This window comes from Diadema antillarum, unplaced genomic scaffold (assembly GCF_040938485.1).
Source record: "Diadema antillarum isolate AM-2024a unplaced genomic scaffold, OU_Dant_1.0 seq00000320_RagTag, whole genome shotgun sequence".
NCBI lineage: Eukaryota > Metazoa > Echinodermata > Echinoidea > Diadematoida > Diadematidae > Diadema > Diadema antillarum.
In genome coordinates, this window is record NW_027271339.1 from 1,274,090 (window position 1) to 1,286,336 (window position 12,247).

Consider the following 12,247-nt stretch of genomic DNA (forward strand, 5'->3'; position numbering starts at 1 on the left):
CAAGAAATCCACGTACATTGTGTATACATGTATGTGCTAAGATTCATGGAGATACCATGAGCCATTTCAGAGGAATGAAGAAAATGAAATAAAGTTTGGACCTTTGACTTATGACCCCATGGCCAAAACTTCACCAAGAGAACCTTTATCTGGCAATACAGGTTTACACTATAAGTTTCATGATAATATCCTCAGGCATTGTCGAGATATGCAAGAAAGAGCAAAATTTAGAAATCGACCTTGACCTATGACCTTTGACCTTGAGCATGTGAGCCCTAAAGGTGACAGGCATAGTTTTGTCCACTCATACATACACATGTCAAGTTTCGTTTTGATGCCTCAGACAGTTCTTCAGTTATTTTGTCCTCCAAATCGATTACGGACGTTTGGACTGACGGACAGAAGGGCAGACAACCTGACAACACAATGCCTCCGGCGAAATTTCATGACAAAATTATCCCCCCCCCCAAAAAAAAAAAAAAAATGTGCATTGGTTGTGTGACTTAGTACTCAATTCAAACATATTTGTAAATCTTTTTCCCGAAACAGCACTGCCCTTTTTTGACTTGCTTAAACCAGTGTTAACTTGACTACAGAGAGTACTTTAGGTTTCATTATTGTATCAAATGCTATGAAAACACTTTTATAGGAAACTGCTATGAAAAAAAAAATATTAAGCAGATTAATTTTAATGTCTGAAAAATAAGAAAATATGAATCTAGTTTGTGTTCTTGAACCATAGCAAACTTACAAACTTACACCTCGAAAAGAATAACATGATGTCGGGATGATGATCTATCACACAGCTGCGCAACATCATGGATGCACGCACACAGGTGCTACCTGACTGTCTAACATATCTTGATTGAGGGATGTGATTGCTTTTTTTTTCAACGTGGTTTTTAATTGGTACTGAATCTACAGCATTTGTAAAACCTGATTTTATGTCCAATGTATGGAATGCTTTCAATGCAACTTGATAAACACTGGTAAAAGTTCTCTTATTGCATTTTTTATTTTTTAATAGCTCTGCACCACATGGGCCACCTCCCAAATTTGATGAATCCAATTCCACAAGAAAAAAAAAAGTTTCTTGCTCCAAAATTACAAATCCGACAGTTCAACATAATTTTTGCATGGCTGCCTGACCTTCAAAGAGATGGTTAAAGGCAGCAAGTCACTCATAAGGTAATAAGGTCACCCATCCAATATTGCTGTGTAACAGAACAATGCATGATAATAAATGATGTACTCTGTTTGCAACATATTTTCACAATAAAACTGTTAAAATTCAACTATCTCAGCAGATTCTCTCTCTCTCTCTTTTAAAGAAATGTTGGTGCTGCATTGGTTTAACCTTATTTTAACTGGGCATTTTGAGACCAAGTTTTGGTCAAATCTTGGCCGCCAAGGACGCGATTGCTGCAAAATTTTATCTGAACTTTTTATCAGAATTCCTCAAGACATATTAATCAATTTTCTTGCAAAAAAATAGCACAATGAAAACTAATTTCTTTTGTTTTTTCACTGTTTTGTTAATTTCTTAGGTATTTTTTTTCAACCTTTTGTGTTTAATTTTTTTGGCCAAAATTTGTTGCAGACACTTTTTCAAGCTTATCTTCATTTGAATTAAACAATTTCAATGATTAAAAGTTGAAATATTCTAATTCATATCACTTTAACAAAAAACAAAACAAAACAAAACACAAATTGCATTGGATTTGCACACAATATCACAAATTTGAGCTATTTTCAGGCTGACATGCATATAATGCAAAACATTACTTAACTTCAGAATGGTGTACCTGAACATCGCAAATTTGGTCTCACAATATGCGGGAGATTTCAAAGAAAAAAGTCATGAAATGGCGCGGCAAAATCTTTGCGTGTAGCGGAATCATTGTGTGAAATGTCGGTGGGGGGGGTCGTCGATTTGACCCCCCAGTTAAGATAGGGTTAATTTGATCTTATTGAGATCAGTAATACAATATTTGGATTGGTATGTCAAACTACATGTGATGGAATGATTAAGAAACAGTTCTCCCACTTTAAATATATACAACTTACTGATAATTGGTGATGTAGGGATGCCATAAAGAATTATATCACTTGTACAGGTTAAAGGGTGTTTACAGTTCTGGTCGAGGTGAGGATTTAGCTTTTAACGTTTTGCGAGATACTCAGAAACCACTCCATGAGATGTCAAATAGCATGCAATTCTAAGGGGTATCAAAAGTTTATTTGATGAAAATCGGTTTTGAAATGGCCGAGATATCCAGGAACAAGGTAAAACGAAGAGATCCTAATAAAAGGCGTGGCCTGTCGCCTTCTATTATCATCACTTTTTGGGCTATCTCAGCCATTTGAAAACCAATTTTCATCAAATAAACGTTGAATCCTTCTTAAAATTACATGCTCTTTCATATTTCATAAGAGGTTTCTCATTATCTCACTTAGGAATGTTCAAAACATGAATCCCCACCTCAACCAGTACTGTATAGTCCCTTTAAGAAAAAGCAAGGAAATTTCCTATCAAAACTGTTACCATCATGATGCCAAGATTCTTTTCTTTCTTTTTAATATGAATCAAGGTCTTTCAACATAAACAGAATTACTGACCATTTGGTGTCAAGTGTCTTTGTCCAGGTCTAGTTCTGTGACGTATTTTGTAGATCCTTACAAATCTCAATATTTTACACTTAACATTTATTCATCATGCACCTTACTTAAAGAATGCATTTTTTTTCATGGTCTTCTTTTTCTACTGCAATGTATGCTTTTCATTTATTACTGAAACTCTTGTTTACAATCTATTATAATCATTAACATTTTTTCCCCCAGATCTTGCGATTGCTACGGACTGTTAAACAGGTTTGCACAGTAATTAGTAAAACTGGGCATTTCAGGATGATATGGTGTCCTCTAAAACAAAATTCCTATGATTACTGTCTCTAAATGTAAAGCAGACAATATTCACAATAAGTGTAGCAATTGCATACATTAATTAATGCGGAAAATAATGAAAGGAAAAACTAATAATTTTCAATTCGAAGTGATATTTCGTACAAAATAATTTTGGCAACTAAAGTGAAAAAATGCTCCGGACCACTTTTTACTTGCACTTGTGTCAATTTGTTTTGCCTACATATAGTGGTTCAATATTCTCTACAGTGTTGTGTTTAACATGGACTCTTTTGGTGGGGAAAATATCTCAATTTACAGCTTGAAAATGGACATGAATTCATAAACTTTATAATAAATTTTGTCTCTTTGTTCATTTTTACAATTTCATCCTAGACATAAATTTGTACATATTATATTTTCTCTCAAGGAAGTCATCAATTTTGATATTACATTTGAACATAGCACCTTAAAAAAAAAATCATTTTTGAGAATATACAGGGATTTTTACAACCTATACAGCCTTTGTAAAAAAAAAAATGTACACCACTTTGGTAAGACTCAAGATCACTTCCATGGCTAACGTCCAACAACATATCTTTGTTCCCTGTTTACACACCATACAGAGCACTGCTAGACGTTAATAATAAGGAGCTTTAGATTTGACGCAAAAGCATTAGATGACAATTGCATTGACCGTTCTTCTCACTCCCTGTGTCATGTTGCAAAGCAGCTTCAGATTATGCGAGGGCGCAGCTTATACAAAGTAAAATGGCACCCCCATATGATCATTGCATCAAGTAGCTCTATGAGTCGTGAATTGAGCAGATGCAAAAATGGCCCAAATCCGACTGTGCAAACCCAGACACGAGGTTGATTTTTATAAGCAAATGTGCAATGTGTAAAAACATTTTTTCCCTCTGAACATCTGTGTCGCGAAAATCTAAAGCTCCCTATTGCCATCTCCCATTTTCTTTGTCTGCTCACTTTATATAATACTTCTGGATTGTGCATCCTTCTTGCTTTACATATGGACAAATTTACACTCTCCTTTTCCATAACCCACACATTTCAAAGTCCCTACAGTATTTGTTCTGCTATTGCCACAAAAGATGGGAAAAATTATATATATTGCACAAAGGAAGTACATACAAACCTTTGCTGAATGGAAAAAAAACCCAATATATAAGTTGTCTATGACAACAAACACAAGCTTTTCTTGTATTATATTCACAATGAATGGAGATAACATCAAATTGAAATGATTTATTTCTCTACTTGGCATAATATTCATCTCAGAAAACCTGGCAGGAAAGGGCACACACACTTTTGTTTGATTAGTTTTAGGATTGAATATTTCAGTTTGTTGGTCATCACTTGTTAAAATAGTTTGAGAACACCAGATATTTCATATTCTTATAATTCAGATCCAAATCTCAAAAAGCACACTTCACTCCTCTCTCATGCAGCTAAACATCCGCAGATCTGAAGCTATATCAAACATTATGCTCACATCGACTACAACATGAGAATGGATAATATGAAAAACAAAAAACAAAAACAAAAACAGACACCTGCAATATATTGTCGCTGGGGCGACAAGATCTTTTATCTACAAAATGTCAAATGTTCAGGAGAGCAAAAAAACATGGCAGCCAAAGCACATCAAATAGGATAGACTTTCCTTTGACATGCCATGGTGGCTTCATTTTGGGGATAAGACAGCTAGGATTTGGACAGGACATCACCTAACTGATTATCTGACCATTAATCACAAAAAGTCATTTTCACCCAAATTTCAGACACAAGATCTTGTCACCCCAGCGACGATATGCAACTTGCATGTTCTTTGTTTGACATGTAAATACATGAGCTATTCATTACACACAGTTTTCGACTTTCTAAATGAAGTGTCTTTTGAAAATAAGTCCTTCCACAAACCATAAATTCAAACTGACACTATACAATATCGGGATCTAAAGGGTTGCAAAAAAAACCCAACAACACCAGTTTGCACTTTATAAGTTCCTGTAAAAGGAGGATTGCTTAGTGTATGTTCCTAAATAATCTTGGTTGTCAGAGGCTTGTAATTTGCCTTGCATCAGTGAATTTATATACTGAGTGATAAGGATAGTGGCTGCTACTTCGATATCTGTCATATTTTCATTATATAGTCAAACCTGCTTTCGCAATCACCTGTCCACAGCAGCCACATGCAGTATATGGCCACTAAAATCGCCTGAAAGTGCCTAGCAACCATCTGTTCAACACAGCCGGTGGCCACCAATTTTGTATTCCACTGTACAAAGCAGCAATGGACCCATACAGAGCTGCAGCACAGGCTGATAATTCAGCATGTTTTTCTTCTATGCAGCTGTGCTGGTCATGCATGGTGGACAGTTCAATGATCACCACTGCTGCACTCACCCACCATTCAGGCAAAGTAATGCACTTGCGAAAAGCTTGTTTTGCTGTATGCAGCTAATGTGCAAATCAATAAGATCATTTTTCAGTGTATGAAACATGTGCATGATTATACACATAGGTGTAAATATAAGTACAGATGTGCTCATACATCGAAACAATGATAATACATGAATGTATATGATGAATGTGATACACACAAATTATTGGGTACCTGTATATGACAGATACTCTTCATCTCCCTTGAGTGGCCACTAAAGACAGGTTTGACTGTAGTTATCTACACTTTTAGTCTGTAATTTCTACAACTATAGCAGGGGGGGATCCAGGAATTCCGTGAAGAGGGGGCGCGTTTACAAAATTAAAGGGGGGGCGCACGCACCCTCCCCCATTTTTTTCTTTTTATTTCTTTTGTTTCAACAAAAAATAAAGAGGGGGGGGGGGGCGTGCGCCGGTTGCAGTCCTCCCTGGATCCGCCACTGTATAGTGCATACTACCAAGCATTACAATGTAGCTTCTACACTCCATAGGAACACAACATTGTTCAACTAGTAAGGGATAGGTAGAGGTCTGCATGTCACTAACAGGAACATGTGTAGGAGTCTCCTCCGGAGGCAATACAAAACAACTGTACCATTATTCATGCAGCCTGCCAGTTTGTACTGGATTTTAAATTCTTTTCTTCTGCCACACTGATAATTCCTACTGAAGATATATGTATACTTTGTTTGTATGCTTTAGAGTAAACAATGGAGATAATTCTTGCAATACCCTAAATTGAAGTCATTAGAGATGCAAAACTAGACATAAATCACCATCAAGCATAATGCCTTCATTAGATTATTCAAATTTCAACCAGATTTTTTTTTTTTTTTGCATTTTAACACTAATGTATATGATACTTCAACTTACTGACCACAAATTCTGACATGACTTGTCACTCTATTATACAATGATTGAAAGACAGCAGTGCATATGAACTACATCCTACAATATTAGAACATTGTGACAGACATAAAGGCCACATTTCCACTCAAAATTGTATATATGTAGATTACACGTTCCTTCTAGCAGTTCTGAGGTGCAGGGAATACACCACCAAGACTGTTCTGAAAAACACATTGCACTCAACTCTATATGTTCTAGCCAATCAAATTTTCATTATTTACATTCTAATTTACAGTTTTCAATTACGTACAATATTTTGAAGTTGCTGAGTTGCTGACATACAACAGCTGGTGTGCACACTAAGTGCTGTTTATAAGGGTTCTGACACATATGAAAATAAGCAAGATGTGTGACTGTTAAGATAATGTTCACCTTAATTTAGACATCAAACATAAACTATGACAGCAGTAATGATGATAGAGATATGGCAAGAATTTTGAAAAAATGGTCACTTTCTTAGAAAAGTAGCATCAAAACTGTAGAAATATGGCAGCATAAGCCATATCAACTTAACAGGTTTGTGACATGCTACTGACAAGAAATATCAAAGGTACCTATGGTGTAGACCCCGAGAAATCCTCAAAGATCAATTTATAAATTATGATAATAGGACAGAAATTGAAAGACACTCAATGAATGTTCTGTACATGAATAAAGTCATTCTGTGCATGCATAACATAGTACGCACAGTGCGCGTATAGGTAGTGAACATATGCAGCTAATATAAAACTAGAGTAAGGGAACTGTCTCTAGTGTAATGTCAGTTTCAAGACTGGATATGGTGTCTTCCAGCAAAATTTCCACATGTCCAAATAGGGACAATGAAAAAAGCTTCAGGAAATTTTGTATACCTCTGTCTTGGAAGGTTGCCAGAGCCACTGATCTATGATACTTTGCTGACTTGTAGCAGGTGGATATGTATGCTCACAGGTATAAGGTTTCTTACCATATGCAATTTGCTCATTTCACAGTTTTCTTCGGACATATATTTGAATAATTGGTTCCTTTGTAATGACACTAACTGTAAGATAAGTCACTGCCATAAGATGTGTGAACTGTTCACAGTTTTGCTTACAAAAACTTGCGTGGTATATTGTGACATTACAGTCAGTGTCTATTCTCATGTTACAGACTTTTTTCATTGACACTTATATTTCAGATACCATACCCAGATTGAGTTACAGTGACTTATTGAAATAACTTTTACAGTAATTTTTACCTTCATTTACTGTATGTACTAGCTATTTAATCTGTCTTCTACTTGGGACTTTGTTATCAATGTTTTAGATCATCACATATGCGGCAAGGCAAGTACGAGTAAAGCAGTTGGAAAATTACAATGCAGATAATAGGTCTCTTAAAGTAAGCGCTATCATCTTCTTTTTTAATTCAGGAAGCCATGAAATCGTGATAAAGAGTAAAGTCAAATCCAATATATATTTGATTGTATACCAGTATCTACAGTTTTAAACTTCTCTATTTCAGTCAAATTTCAGTGGGAATATGAAACAGTCGTAGTGATTCTGTTAAGGTCAATAGTCAAGCATAAAATTGGTAAAGCCCTGTAACAGGCAAGCCCAATCAGTCATCAGTCATATGTCATCCTAGGTACAAGAGGAGTTTTGGTAGTCTGCAGAAGGTAGTAAGCAACAAGTTATGTGAGCACTTGATCAGTAAGATTTTGATTCAGTGGCATCATAGACCTTTGCCAGTAACTAAGGTTGAGAGCAAAATTTTCTTCTCTTTTAATGGCAATGAGTAATTGCCAACTGGCCTTTGACTGGTTTAAGAATTCCTTTAGCAGTATGGCTTCAGAAGGACTATAAACATCCCCCAAAAGCTGCTGTTCCCTTTATACACCAGGACTTTACAGGTTGGGAACATCAATTTCCGCACTGTCTTGTTTCCCAACTAGGATAACCAGGACAGCGCCAAGAGCTGCTGCTCTCTTTACACACTGGGACTATACAGGTCGGTAAAAACAGTTTCAGCACTTGTTTCTGGTCTAGGATGGGACAACCATGTGATCCCCGAGCTAACTCCTTGCACAGTAAACTATATTCTAAAAGCTCATTTGCAATATAATAAACATACAGTAACCATTCTTGATAACTCTAGTGTCCTATGATTGACTTGTAGAAATGTTCATTCTTTCAATGAGCCTATGGGCCTGGAATTATTTACTCTCCCAGACTGCAACTGCACTGACAACTGGTGAGTTTTAGTGGGCTGTTATGCCTCCATTAGTTTGATGCACATACCAGTAGGGTCTGGAGTACCATCATTCCAGAAGCCAATTTTTCACTCTTGTACCCACTTTTCAATGTATGATAAAAAGTCTGGCACCTCCTACTTACATACTCTTGGCAAATGACTTCACTGCAACAACCCTTCAAGTCTAGTTTACGCTAAAATCTGCTAGGGAGAAACCTTCATTAAGGTTCAAAGGTAATATGAATTTCACAATGCATCAGCTGCTAACAATCAAGAAGTAGCCATCCATTCACTATGCATCAGCTGCTAACAATCAAAAAGTACCCATCCATTCACTAAACTATGCAATAAAGATATTACCCCTGGGCACCATACTTGGATGAAATGAATTTACATAGAGCTATGATATGTTCGCTGTGGCTGCTCAGGGAGCAATATGCTTATAAGCATCCACAGGATCAACAGCTTTCAGACCCCTCTGAAAGACTGTGCAGTGAGGATACTGCGCCTTGTCTTCGGACAGAGCACTTGTGCAAGGGGAATTGAACCAGGAACCTAATGATTGATATTTGGTGGGCTTATCCTGAGAGCCACATCAGCTCTAGCTAATAATCTAGCTGAAAATAAAACAGAAGCTAATAGTCCTCAAAAAGTCAATTGCCATCATGGATGTAATAATCAAGCACTGGTCATTGACAGTCCTTGGAATCATCCCTGCAAAGCAAGCAAACAGATATACCACATATCAATGTCTGATAACTATATCTCTTGTAAACAGGGGAATACAGTTGGCAGTTGTCATTGGTTGCAGTTGTTCTTAGTCCCAAAGAAGTCAAATATCAAATTCTAAATGATTCATGACTGAGGCTAATACCCCATCTCACTAGATGACCATCTGCTATGATCCTAAAATAATTGACAAAGCATGATAAATCGTGCCTTCTCCATCATATTTTGAGCGTTTCTGAAGTGTCCAGGCTCGCCATCATCATCGTCACCAAAAAATTTTGAACATGTCCAAACGTCCATAGCAAGAGCACAGAGGTTTCAAAGCACATCACAATTGCCAACATCAAAAGCAGCAATTTTGTAGCCTCAATGTGGTAGCAATTCCTAAAGTGTGAATTGAGTGCATTGAAAGCAGCTCCCATTGCCTGTGTTTTTAGACCCGTTTTTGAGACGATACAACTACACTGCTTCAGCTTACAACACGATTGCCTTGCATTCAGCAAGCTTCAAACTGCTTCTGCCACAACACTACATTCTTAGGTTGTCATTGCACATGCTTCCATCCTGCTTCAGGCGTTCATGCTGAGCTAGTGCTGAGGTAGTGCTGATTTGATGTCGATTGTGCAATGATCATCTGTGATGCCATAAATGACCATGGCGACAGTGGAGATTTACCACGTGCTCAGCAGATTACAAGAAGCCAGCCTTGCTTTTCATTTCTGGGCTCCACTATTCTCAAAATCTCAACATTCCTGTTTCTATCCTCACCATCCCTTCCATGGTAGCTATGATCGCCTTCCTAGTGAGATGAGGGCCTTAAGGCAAATATGGACAGGAAATAGTTACCCATAACTTGTCAAACTTTTGCTGAAAGTATATTACAAAAAAAAGGCACTTTTTCTTTCAACACTGAACTGAATCTTTATGAAACATACAATCTGTTCTCTTTGCTCTTGGTATTGGAAAGAAGCAGAGTTGAAGAAAAAGAGGCAAAAGTAAAAATGGCAGGAATGATTTCGTGTTACCATGACATTCTTGGCTTTTTCTGGAATGAAATCACACACAAAATGATCTGCAGTATAATGATTTGCAATTAAGTCACATCTAGGCTGAAGAATATTTTGTCTGATTCACTGTCCAAACCTTATATTACAAGTAAGAATGTCACATAAAATTTCACGCACACATGGCTCAAATTATCACAAACTTTATTGCACAGATATTCATTTTTCTCTTGAAAACATGATTGAAGTGGGTAACACATTAAAACTACTAATTGTTTCATTTATGGTCACCTACAAAAAAAAAAAAAAGTACTGGTAAATTGTCTAAAGAAATTGCATTTTGTGTAATTGTGATTTGGGAAAGAAGGGCACCAATACGTTCATCAGCTGAGAATGCTTAAGACCACACATAGAAATAGCATGATTACACATCTTGGACTGTCTACTCAAGTTTTTAGGATAAATATGACGGGGAAAGTCTTGCTCTGAAGGTATCATTCAGCATCTCGATCAGTTCCATGGTCCAAAATGGTCCCCAGAGTGTGGCGGTAGGTTGCTGCTCCCAGATGCCACAGACTTGGAGGTACTCCCAGATGCCATATTGGATGTGGTGAAGGATAAGTCCTTAACACAACCCTCCTCTAGGTCCTGCATGGTGATCTATTTAGGATTTGGAAACATGATTATGGCTAATGACAAGAAATAAGAAATAATTACAATAAACATGTTATTTCAACTGAACAAACAAAGTCACCACTGCAGCATTCCAGATTCGTCTACTGATTTGATGTTATTGTTGTTGCTGTATTCAAGGGGTAAAATCAAGACCATCTGAAATTAGAATTCTACAACTCTATCTCATTTGTAAAAGGAAAATAAATACATTCTGTATGAGAATCAGAAGATGAACTCTGAAATTCCAATATGCCAGATGCAAAAGCAGAGAGTAAATGATACATTCAATAACATAGAACCATGTTTTCCAGTAAGTGATGACTGAAGTTAAAATAGATACAAAATCTAACATTCAGATTTAAGTATATTTTTGCTTGAGCGGCAGCAGCACAGAGGAAAGTTAGCTTCAAGGGTTTCCCCATTAACCTCCCACTGACAGTGAGGGAGATAGATCACAAAGTTCTGCTGGGAGTTACTCACTGCAGTGGCTTATGTGTGCATATGCTTTTCAATGCAGCACTGTAATGTACACTGCAGAGGTACAGGTGTGGGATCCATAGAGCTCTATGCATGGATACTATGATTGTGGGCCTGTGTATGTTGCATGTATGCACTGTGTGTTACTGGAATATAGTGCAGGGATCTTTTGTCAATTTGTCCTTTTTATGTTCTTCCCCAAGCAAAGAAAGTAGATGAATATATGTCAGAAAAAACTTAAGGTTTTGCATGTTATATTAACTGGAATTGTATTCATATTATTTAGACTGTTTGTAGTTGCCTGTCAAATTCTATCATTTGTTTTAAGTAGCATATAATACGACATTTATTTGTACTGCATGTTAATAAGTGAATAAAATTTCTTTGTGAAAACAAAAATATTAGCATTTTAACCTGACCTCTGACCTTTGACCCCATGACCCAATATTCCCGAGACTAACATTGTCAGGCAGTACATGCATATGTAGGTCCTACTATGTTTCATGAAGATACCCTGAGCCATTTCCAAGATATGGAGAAAAAAGTAAATTTTTCATCTGACTTTGAACCTTTGACCCTATGGCCCAAAGCTCTACCTAGAGAATTGTTATCTGGCAATGTGCCTGTATGCATCAACTTTAAAAAAAAAAAACCCAAACCTTCAGGCATTGCATGGATGTGGGGCATATAGTGAAACTTTGAGAATTTGACCTTGATCTTTAACCTTGAGTGTATGTGCACCCAAAAGTTGATAGGCACAACTTCATCCACTCATACATTATATATGCCAAGTTTCATTAGGATACCTCAAATGGTTTTTAAATTATGCTGTCCACAAATATGATTATGGATGGATGGAAGGTGGATGGACAATG

At 36.8% G+C, this 12,247-nt stretch overlaps 1 protein-coding gene across 2 annotated transcripts in view; it reads right to left on the bottom strand.

Moving 5' to 3' along the window:
• Positions 1 to 2,004: 2,004 nt before the first annotated feature.
• The window catches only part of LOC139730528 (uncharacterized), a 148,948-nt gene continuing 138,705 nt past the window's right edge, over positions 2,005 to 12,247 (bottom strand). For both annotated transcript variants that reach the window (XM_071641380.1, XM_071641379.1), the window contains one exon: positions 2,005 to 10,880. In XM_071641380.1, the coding sequence (XP_071497481.1) occupies positions 10,731 to 10,880 (150 nt within the window). In that variant the 3' untranslated portion in view covers positions 2,005 to 10,730. The remainder of the gene's footprint in view (positions 10,881 to 12,247) is intronic.